This window comes from Xyrauchen texanus, chromosome 25 (assembly GCF_025860055.1).
Source record: "Xyrauchen texanus isolate HMW12.3.18 chromosome 25, RBS_HiC_50CHRs, whole genome shotgun sequence".
NCBI classification, from domain to species: domain Eukaryota; kingdom Metazoa; phylum Chordata; class Actinopteri; order Cypriniformes; family Catostomidae; genus Xyrauchen; species Xyrauchen texanus.
The window spans coordinates 15,756,244-15,772,556 of record NC_068300.1 but is presented as its reverse complement, the minus strand read 5'-3'; the positions used below and the strand labels follow the sequence as shown (position 1 = coordinate 15,772,556).

The window sequence follows — 16,313 nt, the reverse complement described above, 5'->3', positions numbered from 1 at the left end:
TTCACAGAGAAATTATGCTCATACACACATAATGCCTAATGTGAATTGGCAGAATTTGAATGACAAGTGCATTAGAAATCTGTATTTATAACTTCTCTGAGCAGTGCAACATATTACATGGAAATAAACCCAAACAAACAATCATATCCCACCTTTCCATATTTGCACTTCAAAGATGAACTACTCAACAAACGAAACTGAGTCTCTGGTTACCAGAACCACAGAGGGAAAACATAAAGAGCTGAATCTGACATGACACATAAACATTCAGTTGCTGTCTATTTTGGCATTGTCATTCATATCCACACCACTCTCCCTTCAAAAAAGCCACTTGTCACTCATAAAGAATACGCAAAGGGATAAAGCAGTGTATTCAATTCATAAATATCCCGTTAAGAGGGCCACGTCAGTGATTTGTCACAGGGGACTTTGGCAGAGCTGAAATTGATGTAAAGGAGACATGTGAGTTATGTATGTGGCTATGGCAGGTGCTCTGATATTACTGAGCGAGGCCGACACACTAACCCACCAGAGTGCTTCTTATCACTCTCTTAACCAACTTTCACAAGAGGATGTCATTAATTTAAAAATGAGGAATGAACCTTTTAAGAACTAAGAAAAAGCCTTAAAATGCTGGACATGCACATGCAGTTCCTCTGTTTGCTGTTCTCTGATGATGTCAGTTTATGTGTAAAACTCATGCGTGCTTCATTGGGATCAATTGTAATAAAACAGTATTGCCATTACTGAGCTATACGTTTATGAATCTCCTCAGAGAAACAGAGTCATTTAAAATCCCTCCAGCTTACGGCAGTGAAACAATGTTTAGTTTCAATCTCCCAGCAGCCTCTACACAGAGGGAGCCATGCCACACAACAGCCTGAACATGAACAACAAATACAATTCTAAAATCAAGCAAGTCATCATCTCATTTCCATTCAATGATAAAGTAGCTGGACTGAAAAGAAATGAACTAATTTAAAACAGCTGGCCTATAGGTCAAGGACAGCTGGAGCAAACAGTCTCAGATTTTTCCTCCAACCGTGATACAAATAAAAACATTTTACATTTTCATTTTCAATCCCGAAAATCTAAGAGGGTTGTTATCATTTCTTATTTGTTTTATGCATTGTGTATGAAATACCTTCAGTCTTTGATAAATGTGCTTAAACACATTTTCATATGTAGATTATAAGGTATATGGGTTTGAAGATAGCACAGCTTCTAAGCTGTGGCACAGAGGGAAATGAAATAGCATCTACTGAAAGCCAATAAACAACAGAACTGAGCTAAAAAAAAAAAAAACTTGCATGATTCTATCATAAACTATTTTCCATTACCAAATTAATTACCTTTGCATTTTTAATAATGGATCACTCAGTGCTTTGAACCCTGGGAAAAATTCAAGGAATCTTGAAAATGTTACAAGAAATACTACCAATTGTCGGCACTAAGCTCTCCACAGCTAAAGAGAGATTGAGCCAGACTCAGAGGAAATAAAGGAGCCTTAGAAGAAGAGAGTCTTAGGAATTTCCTGTTCATGTTCTGTTCTAAATTAGCACCAAAATGTCTATCTGGGATTTCTCTCTTGTCATACCAGTTGGTGCATTTTAAAAATCATATCCTGTCTATATTTCCTGGGAATTGAAACATCTATGAATAAAAGTAGTGCTGGAACAGATGGCCAACTATGATAAACAGTGAAATTTTAACTTACAAACTGCTCTGCAATTTCCCACCACAGAAGCAACAGAATACTAGTTGAAATAATGAACGCCAAAACATAAATTTTTTATGTGCAGATCATAAACTACTATAAATGTATATTTGCAAAAATGTGAAAATAAGACATTGGAATATACTGAAATCTTTATGAACCTGCTGTTCCCAAAATACTCAATCTATGTCCTGCCTGTGAAAATTATTCAAAAGCAAAGTTAGGACAATAGAGTGGTAGATCTAAAGCAACTTCCTCCTGTTACAAAAATAAGGCAATCAAGCAGTTGCTGTTAATATCTGAAGTAACATCAGAGCCTCAAGAGAGGTTTCTGTTAACACATTGTGTCCGATTCACTGCTTTAAATAAACAAGGTTTTATCTCTATAAAGTCAGCAGGAGTTAAAAAAAGACAGCAGCAGATGGCGGAGAGAGGTGACCTTACCTCATTGGTGTTCCACCTGTGTCTCTCTTTTGGCAATGTGGAGCATTTTGGTAAACATTCGAGCAGCTTTTTGGGCAGGTATATTTTCAAATGTCCGTGTTCATCTGCAGAACAAAAAGAGGGTGCAACAAAAAGCCTATTAATCAATAGTTGTGATTTATTGATACATTCAAACGAATAAATAGATCTCAGTGCATAAATACAATAGCTAGTTTATATTATTAAATATTAGAATATGATTATCCACTGCAGTTCTTCAACATTCTTCATACACCGCACATAGTGAGGATCATAAATTAACTGGCTCCAATTATTCTGCCAGCAAAGAGTGGCTATTGAGCAACCTGCAGAATGAAGGCAAGTTAACAGCTTTAAATGAATGGAAATCTAAATTAATGGGCCACGAGTACTGTAAGGAGAAAAGAAACATTGTGACATTTTGTGATGAGAATCATCAGACTTTAGGTGTTTCAGTAGTGGAGGTCCACTCTCAAAGGCTTAAGGGGGACTGATGCTAAGCTTTATTAAGACTTTAACTACCCAATAAAGTACACAGTCACACTGATCCTGACTGCTAGAAAGAACAGTAAAAAGCACAAATGGCAGTTGAGGATAAAAGAAAAAGGGAATACAATTTGTTCAGGGGCAATTAAGGCAGGGCTATATATCAGGCTTTCTTCTATTCTTACTCTTTCTGTCTCTCTTTCCCCTTCCTAATGGCATGGCAGGCCAGTCAAATCACTGCCATTTAACTTTCATTGTTCTAGGGCAGAATTTCTAAATTACAAAGAAATTGTCTACAACTGTGAATTGAGCTCAATTATAATCACCTTGTTACGACCAACTGCTGATTATATATATTCGTCTGTCACCAGTACCCACATGACATTCACATCCCATTCCAATAAAACCCTTGCAGGATGGCAGGAATGTGGATGAAAAAATAAATAAAAGGGATTGGCCACCAGTTGTTCTCCCTGTGAGCAAGAGTTATTTCCTGAATGCAGGCAATGTGTTTAACTACTATAAGTAAATTTGGCCTCAAAGATTTGACAGCAAGTTTTGGGTAAAAGAAGCACTTTGTCATTTAAAATAAAATTACAGGTCACGATGCAGATCAAAAGACATAAGCTCTGTTTCAAACCTTTTAAACCTGCCTCACTTGCATTAAAAAAGACAGCCTAGACACAGCGCAACATATAGAACAGAACGCAGGTGTCTTAAGATGTTTTTAAAAGTTGTTTGTTTAGCTTAACATGATGTCTTAAAAAGTAGGTGCTCCAGAACGAGACACTAAAGCTCTGTACACACATGCAGTGACTTTATCGCTTCATGACGCTAGTAGAGGTAGACCGATATATTGGTTTTACCGATTCATCTGTGCCGATAGTTGCTTTTTGGAACTATTGTTATCGGCAAAAATCTCTGCCTATAGTTTAAGATATTTTTTTATTCCTCATCAACAAACCTCATCTGGTGAAATTTCAATATATGAATATATTCATCAATATATGCTATAAAGAGATTCATTTGATAAATATATTGTAATGGAGGAGGGTGTATTTTGGGCTCGTTTATAGTTAAAAGTCCTGGGTTATGCACCAAATTGTAATTCTTTTGGTTATTATTGTGATTTTGGTTGCACAATAAACAACTTTTGGGATTTTATAAATTTTGGACTCATCTAGACGCAATGTTTTTTCCCTTCATAATAAGGAATGATTACGATTATTTTCAATCATTCTATAAATCGATTTGAAAAAAATAAATAAAAATATCAGACAATTAATCCGTTATCTGCCTTTTCCCACCACCTTAGTAATCAGTATTGGCAAAATCCGCTATCGGTCAACCTCTATTCGCAAGTAGGCGTTCCTTATTGGTGGATTTCACGTCTAATTATCAATATCAGTTTTAATTATTAAATTTCATCTGAACAGCAGTTCCACTCTCTGACTGCCATTCAGTAAATTATTTTAAAAGCAGAACAGAAATGTTCTCGAACAACCCTATTTTATGTTCACTGCAAAAACATTCTACTTTGGTGTAATTTCGAGGGGGTTGGTATCCAATTAGCTTCAAGCTTAGTTATTATTTTGTGAGCTCAACCTATATTTCAACACTAGCAAAATGACTGGATATCTCAAACATAAGGCTGGGCGATATTTTTCATATTATATCATTTGATTTTAATATTTATCACGGTATTGAATCACATTTGCACATTGCACATTTTTTTGAATTTCCAAAAAAAGAAGAGAAAACAAAATCCTAAAAACTCTAAATAGTATTTACAAAACTGCATTGGTGCACAATGCAGTGTTGTCTGAGGGATCTTCTATGAAAATTATTTTATAGAGTTTATCAATTGAGTGCAGTTGGATATGAATGTCATAAGATGATCTGTTCATTTTTTTTTTACATTAAAATTATTTTCATATTTCTTTACATACAGATATCCAAGTATGGGGGCATAGAAGCCCTTGTGACTGAGGAATGATACTGTATGGGGGTTCAGGGGTATCTCCAGAGAGACACTTTTGAAAATGTATAAGTCTGAATGGACCATTTTTCTATTTTCATTAAAGTGAGAAAGACTAGGCTACAAACTAGTAATTGTTTTGTCTTTCATCCTTGTCAGAGATGATGAAATCTGAATAATTTCACAAAATTAGAACAGAAATCTATTTGTTTATTATTAAAGGCTTGGAACATGCTGATTAATAAAACAAAATTTAGAAAGAAAAAACGTTATGGTCTAAAGGCGCTCTGGAAACACACACCTCATGTTTACTCACATGTGGGGAAAAGAGGATGTGGGTGTGGAAAGGGACAGGGCCTCAGTGAAGCGTGTTTCAATGCTAGAGAAAAATATTCAAAAATACAGCGCAGAAAGATCAGATATGATGTATCCAGCACTGTTGTTTTGTCGCACTGCTCACTAGAGATGATGAGAGGGTGTAACCGTCTTCATGATATCTTGCAGTCAAGATGGAATCAATCTGGGGTCCGTATCCGGAACACGGTGACCTACGTAGCAGGGGCAATTGCAACTTCACATAGTGGAGGAGTGGTGGTGGCGTAGTGGGCTAAAGCACTGAGCTGGTAATCAAAAGGTCACTGGTTCGATCCCCACAACATTGTGTCCTTGAGCAAGGCACTTAACTCTAGGTTGCTCCGGGGGGATTGTCCCTGTAATAAGTGCACTGTAAGTCGCGTTGGATAAAAGCGTCTGCTAAATGCATAAATGTAAATGTAGTCTGAGAAATCCGCACCAAGCCACTCCCAACACTAGGGAAACGCTTGCCCAGCACTGCTGTCAATTTTACAATCCACCTTGCAAGCTTGACGCTCGGCTTCTATAGGAAGGATTTGAAAGAGCTCGCTCACATTCGCTCAGCACACGCCAGTGAAAACATACAACAAGAAAGCCAAACTGTTAGTGTTTTTAGCAACCCGCATGTCTAGATGTAGAACACAGGCTAAATATTGAAAATTACTCAAAAGCTTATCGTCGATATCATGGAGTTTTTTTATCGCGATAAATATTGATATAGTTTTATCGCCCAGCCCTACTCAAACAATGTACAAACACACACACAGGGGGTCAAAAGCAAAACCGTAATATAATATGAAGGAATCACCATCAAAAACATCCCCAATATGTTGCTTAGACTCTAATTTTGAATGACAGAACAACCATATGCGAAACTGTACTAAATCCTGCAAAAATGGTTATGAATATGTATGCAAATTCTTAGTCTCTAAGCTTATGCAGTCACACATCACTGTGTGTTTTGTCGCTGCATGAGTCACTGAAGCAGGGCTCCAGTCTCCGACTAAAATGGTAGCAAATGCGACCAAAAATTATTGATTATGACAACAATTTAAAATCGAATCTAGACAGTCAGGTTGTATGGGTTCCATCAGATATAATCTTGTAAGTTATTGAATACATCTTTAGAGCACGCAAAAGTGTGCCTCGTGCCACTTTTCACCCTATCTGTTGTGATGTGCCCGCAGCCGCATGCAAAAGTTTGAACTCAGGAGCTCAGTTATGTAGATTCAATTTCTCAGCGAATCAGCCGTCAGTGAGTTCCATTAAAAATGGTTTATGTTCCATTATATAATTAAATACAAATTAGAGGTCAACCGATATTGGATTGTGCTGATTCAATAATGCGTTGAAAGAAAACAGTTAGTCTGCCAATAGAGTCAATTTTTTAAATTGGTAGCCTATATTAAATGTTCTTAGTCATTTCTTCCTGTTAGGGGGTAGAACAGACAGAGGCTATAAGAATCCAAATGAAATTAAATTCCAGATGCACTTCATATTTCATCAACACTACATCATCATCAACAGATGAACATTAATGATCGGTGATCGCTTGTCATAAATTTCCGATATGACTTAATGATTGCGAACTGCTCTGCAACAGCTGAAAACACTCACAAGCCCCTGCGTGCTTAGAGAAAATACAACATTCACGTTTTCAATTTGAAGGACGCAGTGCGTGCATTTATTTATTAAAATAGTAATCAAACTTTTTACATTTCATAATCACATTAGGTCATAACATGATTTCTGTCTATCTGCCCCCAAATTTAAGACCTCTTTAAATAAAAATTCTAATAAAATGTACTTTTGTTGTATCATTTAAGATACATTTTTATGACCTTAAAATTTGGAAAACCCCATTTTAAGACTTTTTAGGCATTTGCAGGAACCCTGCCATTCACTTGCATTGTGAGGACAGAGCAGATATACAGTATACTTCTAAATATCTTCATTTGTATTCAGCAGAAGAAAGTCATACACTTCTGAGATGCCATGATGGTGAGTAAATTATGGGATAATTTTCATTTTTGGGTGAACTAACCCTTTAACTATTACACAAGGTGCATTAAAACACAAGAAGGCAACACACTACTCAATGCATACATTACTTTATGTAAATATCTGTAATGTAGATTCTGAAGGTCAGTACTAAATAAAAATACATATTTTATCTCTTATATTTGTATAAATTATGAAAGAGATTGAACATTTATGAGACAAATGCAAATTTGGAGGGAAATGCATTATGAGGGAAATGCAAACTTATTTTCTCAAATCTATAAACTGTATATTAAACCTCAGATTAATGGATTAAACGATGTCTTACTTTTCTTCAACTTTTTATCTAGTTTTTGAACAACAATATAAATTGAGCAATTTGGTGACAAAAAACAGCCATTTGGCTCCTTAATGTTTCTGTTCAGGAGCCAATGGCTCCTAAGTCATTTTGTTTGTCTGGAGCCTTGTGATGACATAGCAAGACACATCTGCTGCAGCCATTACACAATCCCCAGGTCTGATGGTTTGCTTTCCACAATCGGCCGTTTATGCATTATCAAATTATCCTGGTATGAGGGCCTGTTTCTTCATATCAGCGTTGTAATATGTTATAATGTTAGATATTTGCTTTTCTCAAATGACAGTGGCATCAGCTAAACTGGTTGTTGGTCCTGTTGTAAATCTTTCATCCTTCCCCAGTTGTCAGAAAATCAACTCTTATATTACAGACATCTGTATATGTCAAAGAATAGGATATTGTCAACAGTTTGGACTGAGAATAATGGCCCAAAATGGCATAATAATATTGCACATCTTCAGTTTTCTTTCTCTTTGTCTTCCATCCATACTTTTTTCAGAAACGTCACGTTTCACTTTCTTCAAAGACAGATTTGGTTTGTAATACTTTGTTATAGTTTGTAGTTCATGTTATAATTGTAGGGTGGCGTGATTGGAAGAGGATAAGAAAGGGAGTACAAGATCAATCTTTCCCTCCATGTGGCAACCCTCTATAATGCAAGTAAATCACTCACACTTGCAACCAAATCTCATGCTATGCAACAAAAATATCTATAATTAGCCACTGGCTGGTATATGTTCAGACTTCAATCACCAGTGGTTGTGAGGTATACTGGAGAAGAAGTTATTAGCACAGAGGTCCTTTCACTGCGTGTTGAGAGTAAACGTTTGGTTTAACTCGTTCAGTGTGTCCAAACGAGGAATCAATGGATCCATTTGTCATTGAATAATGTCTCTTTTAAAATCCTTTCAGTTTTTTACAGTCAGTTGTTGATTAAAAACAGCACAAAATAAATAATTAATTCTAATCACCAGGGGCATTGCTAGACTTCAGTGTCATCCGGGGCTTAGCCCACAGGCTATATTATAATAAAAAATTAAGAAGATTCCTTCTATCCATGACTTATAAAATCGCCACCCTAACTGTCAAATAATAATTATGTTAAGCGCAACACTGACACGGTTCAGAACTTTATATAAGCAAACGTCAGGCGCACAATAAACGGGTCAAACACATTTTAATTTAAATTGCAGAGGATCAAATCGAGAATTACAACTTGATGGCTCATTGTTCATTGTGCAGAAACTAATGCTAACAATAAAATAATTTAACATTTAAAATTTGCAATTGTCATTTATCATAATATTTTGAGAATAAAGTAAATATTACGAGAATAAAGTTGAAGCATTACGACATTTACGTCGTAATATTTTGAGAATAAATCGAACGGTTAGTAACATTAAAGTGATGTGGTGGACAACAGAAAAGAGGAGCATCTAGGTCTTTACATACAACAAGACTAATCGAGGAGATAACTTGGCTATGCAACCGAGCTGAATTTATGGGAAGTTTTTGCGAGCTCTCTGTTCATGAATGAGGTGTGCATTAGTACAGGAGTATTCAATCTGTGGAGCCTGTCAAGGCTCGCACTCAAGTAACGCAACAAATAATTAGAACTGCTGTGAATTGTAAGTCAATATCAAGATATTGTATGTGGTAACATCCCTCTCAGTTACAGTATTGTTTAGAGAGGAAAAACCAACACCGATCGGGGCTGCTCAAATCTATCTTGTACTTTCTCCTGTATAAATTACATTTCCTACATAACCTCTGCAGAGTCTGGATACTATTAACTCTGTGCTGATGTGCCAAAAGACCAAGGATTTCTTTATTGCATAAATGCTATCCTAAAGTATGATTTAACTACATCTTCCATATCAAACAAGAGTGCACATACACATCAAACTAAACATTTTTAATAAAAAAAATCTCTCTCCACTGACCTCCCTGAGAACCCTCCAAAAAATCTAAATATCCACCCCACTTCCTATTAAACAAATCCCACTTTTTCAACCTTCTATGTATCGCCTCCTCATATGTCGCAACCTCACCATCTCCCCACACCACTCCTGAAATGAGGGTGCCCTAGCCATCTTCCACCACCTGAGAATTATTCACCTGGCCACCATAACTCCGGCCAGGACTCAACCTTTCAAGTGGCTATCCCCAAAATGAATGACCTCCTCATCCCCCAAAATGCAGAGTCTGGGGCAAAATGAAAATTGTGTGTCCAACACATCACACATAAATCTTTGAATCTTCAACCAAAATTCCTGCATTTTAACACATCCCCAAAAAACATGGGTTGTTTACCCGTCTCCTGATTGGCATTGCCAGCAGGTGGGTGTGTTTTAAGACCAAGTCTATACAGTCTAGAGGGTGTCCAATATAATTTATTCAAAATCTTATATTGCATCACACGCACCCTTAAATCTCTAGATGTAGACTTGACGTTTTTTAGAATCTTATCCCTCCTCCCATACCAAGTTTAAATCTCTCTACCATAATCTCTTGAGAGAAGGAGAAGAAGCTCTGTCCCCCAGACTCTGAATTAACAGCGAGTAGTACACTTATGTCTCATGACCTTTTCCAAAAGCACTAATCACCACTTCTAGAGTATCTTCCCTTGGGTCTATGCTACTCCCAAAATTAGTACAGAGCAGGTGGTGCAGCTGTAAGGGAAATTGGACAGTAACTTTTACACTCGCTTGGATCTTTGTCTTTTTTAAGAATCAGACTGATCCGGGCTTGTGTCATGGTAGGAGGAAGCTTTCCATTCTTTAATGATTCTGTATACATTTCTAACAAAAGTGGAGCCAGTTCTGTAGCATAAGATCTAAAAAATTCAGCGGCAAAGCCGTCTGGCCCCAGAGCCTTGCCAGTAGACAGGGCCTTAATTACCTCGTCAAGCTCCTCCAAGTTTATCTCAGAGTCAAGAAATTTGGCTATGCAACCGAGCTGAATTTGTGGGAAGTTGTTGCGAGCTCTCTGTTCATGAATGAGGTGTGCATTAGTACAGGAGTATTCAATCTGTGGGCGCCTGTCAAGGCTCGCCCTCAAGTGAAGCAACATATATTTGGAACTGCTGTGAATTATAAGTCAATATCAAGATATTGTATATGGTAACATACCTCTCAATTTAGAGAGCCAGTAGGCAAGGCCTTAATTACCTAATCAAGCTCCTCCAAGGTTATCTCAGAGTCAAGAAATGTTCTTTGCTCAGTCGTCAATTTAGGGAGTTCTAATGGTTCCACAATGTTTCTAATATCTTCATCAGTAGACAAAGATGTGGAAATATAACGATCAAGATATCATTTTTTAAAGGAATTATTAATATCAGTGACCGAGGTAATAATTTCACCACCAGCAGATTTCACTGAGAAACTTCTAGCCAGAAGTTTTCCTGCTTTGTCCCCCCACTCAAAGTACAACTGTCTTGCACTAAATAAAAAATGCACCACTTTCAGTGACAAAATAGTATTATATCTGTATTTCAAATGGGTTAATTCTCTGAGGCCATCGGATGACATTGGTGCTTGAGCTCTGCCTCTGCACTTTTAATAATCCCTACCAACCCCACGAGTTCTCGTGCTTTGGATTTTTTGGTGAATGAGTCATACTGTATGATCTGACACCTAAGAACTGCCTTAAGTGCCTCCCAAGTCACGTCCACAGAAGATACTGAGGACCAGTTGGTCTCCATATAAACACTGATTTCAGTCTTTAACATTTGTTGGAAATCAGGGTTTTGCAAAAGGGACACATTAAAGTACCAACTATATGATTTATTTTTCTCCGTATGTGGCAACGCCTCTAAATTCACCAGGGCGTGATCTGAGACTCAGATGTTTCCAACTGAGCAATCAACAACAGATGAAATGAGGGACTTAGATATAAAAAAAATCTATTCTAGAATACATTTTATGGACTGATGAAAACAATATATAGTCCCTACCAGATGGGTTCAAAAGTCTCCAAATATCGTCAAGACCAAGATTTTTACACATCTTGTTTTTCTAAATGTTGCTCTAGGGGGCTTACACAATTTTGCTTCACTATGATCAAGGACTGAGTCCATTAAAAGATTAAAGTCTCCTCCCAATATTATATCATGAGGGGTGCCAGTGGCTTGCAACATCCCTTCAAGAAATATAAAAGCCCTGATCATCAGCATTAGGTGCGTAAATATTAGCCAAAATCAACAGCAATTTTAAAAATCAATTTCCGCTAAAACAAAAATTACTCTTCCTAATTTATCATTAATCTGTTTGAGAAATTTGAATTGTAGATGTTTATTTATCAATATAATGACTCATGTTCTTACTTGAGCCAGCACTGAATAAAACATGTCCACGCCATATCTTCCCAAATGTTTCAGATTCCTGTGGGGAAAGATGCTTTTCTTGAAGAAACACTATATCATATTTCTTACGTTTAAGAAAATAAATAACCTTCTACCTTTTTATGGGGTGCCCCAACCCATTCACATTCCATCTGGAGAGAGACAATCCACTCATACTAACATTTGACATTTTGATATAATAGAACAAATAAATTGTGTGAAAACAAAATTTTATAGACCACATTTCAACATCAGTGCAACAATGAAACCTCGAGCAAACCTGGTGCTTCTATACAAATTTTGTGAGGCAAAATTACAAAACAGAAAGTACTTTGTAAAACAAACTCCAACCAATAGAAGGCATAAGCACAAAGAACAAGCAGATTCATCCACAGCTGTCCTGAAGGTATGTTCCTCCATGAAACAAACTCCAGCCGCTAGGCAGAACCAGCATAAAAGGAAACAAAACAGGCGTTCTTCGGACGGTCAAGTGTATATTTAATGAGTCAAGTTGACACAGATGCCACATAAGAAACACACCATGATTTCCTCAGTCCATCAACTCTATAAAAGTCAGCGCTTGTTGCAGGCATGTTGATATTTTGTGTTCATCCTTATCATTGGCCGGGAACTTCAGTGTAAAAGAGATGATCCATCAATGCAAACATTTTTTGAAGGACTGTCACTCCACAAAACAAACTCCAGCCGCTAGGCAGAACCAACGCAAAAAGAAACAAAAATGCCACCCAGCTTCCTCAGACAGCCAGAGTAAGTACATCTAGTCAATCCACTCACATGTGTAACACCAAATGGCTTACTCACACCAATGTTTTTATGAAGGACAGTGCTTCCTTGGGGTATAAAATACTTTATGGCCATCCTTAGTATTTATATTCAGTTTGGCCGGGAACATCAGTGCAAAAGCAAATTTCTGTTGATGTAAGAGTTTCTTGCATTCCTTAAATCAATCATGTTTCTCTCGTCGTATTTGCAAATTCTGGGAACAAGAAAATGTAGGGGAAAAGCTTTTCTTTGCTCCTCGCATAACACAAGTTCTTTATCAGATGATCTCAGGAATTTGGCCAGGATTGATCGGGGCCCGTCTCCCTCAGCGGATCTATGAGCCAGGACTCTGTGAGCTCTTTCCATCTTATGGCCTGTTATGTCGAGCAGACTCTGGAAGAGCTCGTCTAGGATTTTCACCATATCTCTGCCATCCTCATGCTCAGGAATTCCAACATTTCAGATGTTATTCCTGCGCTCCTCGTCTGGCATCATGTGACTCCCCACTATGACTTTATTCAAATAATTTTCACTTTATTCTCATACAAAATTTCATATTATAATGCTTAGAGGTCGACCGATTAATCGGCCGGCCGATTAATCGGCCGATTTTTTTACATAATCGGCATCGGCCAATATCCAAGTATATCAAGCCGATTATTAGGCAGGCGCATCTGTTGTTGTGGAACACTTGTTCGATGCACGCTGCCCCTAGAGTCATTTTCCAGTAGAGTGAGCAGACCTCAAGGAAGGAGCTAAGTACCTTGGAGAAAACAGTAAGGATTAAATTTGTATAACTTCTTTATTTTTAATTAAAAACTTTTGATATGTTACTGCCAACTTCAAGAAAATACGTGACAAACGCGATAGTTGACATGACATTCGGCTACTTTGGATATTGATAGCGTAGTTGAAGTTGCATTATCAAGCAGAAGGGTTGCTATCATGTCACAATAAGCAAGCAAGAATTTTGCAATTACAGACAGTGAATCTGAGACTTTTATTTGTTCTGTTTGTGTGTCTTATATTTGAGAGGGTTGTCACTCAATGCAGAGAAATAAGTAATAAAAAAGATACCAGCGCACTATAGGCTATTGAAGGACTGGCTTTGGTAAGCTCGGACGTTATCGGTTCTGCTGTCGGTACTGGAGAAATTAAGAAAATACATTTATTATTGCTATAAAGAGAAAGTTATTTTATCTCGCCAGCCATTTCTATGTATAATAATATGAAAACATTTGCCTGTGATGCAATTCAGCTATTCGCAGTCAGAGAGGGAGAGAGAGAGAGAGAGAACTCGCTCATGCGGTGCCACAGCGAGCACAACATGAGCCCTGCATAATGAGTGACGACGGAGGACAGAACTAAACATTCAGACATAGCCTGGTTTAGATCTGTGATATTAGTCTAATTTTATTTTAGATTTCGCCTTCCAAAGATTATAAAAAGAATATTTATACATAAGCCGCATTCTGTCTAGCACAACTTCCTTCCCTTCACAGCGGTGCACTGACATTTCTCCCTAAAACTCAAACTTAACGTCAGAATCAGCACGATCGGTGATTGTTGTAAAATGCAGTCTAGCAACTGCTGCTAAATTGCGGGACGCGTTTAATAATAAAAAGAGCGCAAGACATTCCGTTCCCAAGGTGGCGCGCGCTCCGAAACACACCGCAACGAGACAAGCAAAGTACTGGCTACTTTGGGTTTCGTGTGCGCGTCTAAACGATCAAATATACACAAAAATATGTCAAAACGACCAGCATGGAGATTCACTTAAACACAGTTTATGTCTTAAATGGACGTAGTTATGGAAATAGTTGGGGAGAAAATATGCTGCATCAGGAGCCTATTAGACTCGGTCTTAAAGGGGAAGCTGTCTAATAATAAACATGCTGCCGATTGAGCCATTACTGCGAATCAAACAACAAAAGGCAAAGAGAAAATCACTTACAGCTCTTGAATGAATAACTTCTGCATTAATGAGCATTAATCTGCATTAATCTATCTATGATAAACTATGCAGTGTTATTTTACAATTGATTACTTTATTAGATTTCTTTTTAGACCACACCTGAACAGTAATGTTAGTAGACCTTCCTGAAATTAAATCACTGTGCCTATATAACGTTTATCTTTGTTTATATATATATATATATATATATATATATATATATATATATATAAACAAAAAGAACTGTTAAGAATACCGTTAAAGTACCGGATCGATAAGCAGTATCGGTAAGAGTAGTAATACCATTAAAACCTTAACGATACCCATCCCTAGTTATGCCTGTGCTTCTCTTGGATGCTCTGAATATTGGATTACGTGTCTGGATTGCCCCTTAATTAAAGCTGCATTTGGATCTCAACCTACGTGTCTCGGAGCAGTTCGTAACACCTGCTTTGTTTATTTAATATATTTGTTATACATTATTTATACAATATGTTTTTACATTATACATTTTTAATTTAAGTGTACAAGTGCAGATTGGTCAAGTATTCAATAAATGTATTTGTTGAGAAATTTTGTCTATCTTAAGTAATTATTTGTGTTACATTTTATCTTTCAAATAAAAGGTTAAAAACAAGCACATATCGGCCAAATATCGGCCAAAATAAATCGGCAGCAATAATCAGCCATCGGCCGACCCGGATTTCAAAAGATCGGCATCGGCCTGAAAAAAACAATATCGGTCGACCTCTAATGCTACAACTTTATTCTCAAGCTATTACGACTTTAATCTCTTAATGCTACAACTTTATCTAGTACTTTACTTTATTTGCAAAATATTACAACTTTATAATCAAAATTGTATTTTTATGTATCTATTTTATTTAACGTGGCAATAAAATGCCATTGTAGGATCACCGAGTAAAGTTAAAAAGAACTTTCATTTTATAAACACATCTCAAAACACCTGCGTTGGGTATCATGACCGCTATTAAACATGATTCCAGGTTTTTAACAAAGCAAAGTTTCAACGCTTGATAAACGGAAAGATAGTGTTTTTCTTTTTCTTTTACTTTTGCTCTGGTGTGCAGACTTAAGTACAATAATTAGACAAGTTCAATGTCATTTAATTTTAAACCATTTAAAAATCAAGGCACCCCAAAGAGGCTATTTAAACGCAGCAGTTTAACTCAACACATGACATGGAAATGTGAACCATCAAGGGCAGAGCACATATACAGGCAGTGACAGTTTGATATTTTTTGTTTTTAAGACCTATTTATTGTGCTATTTACACTTTCACCTGCTATTTTCAGTTGCGTTTGAGGAAATTCCGTTGCAATAAACATTCTTTATTCCCGCGTCCCGACTACACCCAAATACCCGAACAAGATGACTTGCGCATGCATTAAAACCTGCTTGGTGTGTGGATTGTTAAAAAAAAATTACGATTAGAAATGAGGCTTATATATTATATATTTAGAAATAAGGCTTGCATAATAAAACCTCATTGCCTCTGATTTAGAAAAACTGTCAGATAATGCAAGTTGGAATTAATTTACATTTGAAGCCAGAATTGCAGCCTGCCTTGTTCCTTTTGTACCCTGATGTAATGAACATTAGGACTTAATTCTTTTTTTTCTTTTTTTAATCACAAAAAAACATTCTGGGCTATTAACAAAAGTTTCGGGGCTTCAGCCCTATCAGCTAGGGTCTAGCTATGCCGCTGCTTATCACACATGGATGCGCTAAAGAAATTACACACGTCTTCTCTCATTATATGCGCTTACTGACTGATGCTGCTAGTCTTAAAGAGACAGTACCGATTAAGCAGGTGTTCATTAATGTAAATACTTGTAAATAGTATATATTATACAA

At 36.9% G+C, this 16,313-nt stretch overlaps 1 protein-coding gene across 2 annotated transcripts in view; it reads right to left on the bottom strand.

Moving 5' to 3' along the window:
- The window catches only part of LOC127619231 (calmodulin-binding transcription activator 1-like), a 548,116-nt gene that overhangs the window by 507,206 nt on the left and 24,597 nt on the right, over window positions 1–16,313 (bottom strand). For both annotated transcript variants that reach the window (XM_052092050.1, XM_052092052.1), the window contains exon 3: window positions 2,162–2,265. In XM_052092050.1, the coding sequence (XP_051948010.1) occupies window positions 2,162–2,265 (104 nt within the window). The remainder of the gene's footprint in view (window positions 1–2,161; window positions 2,266–16,313) is intronic.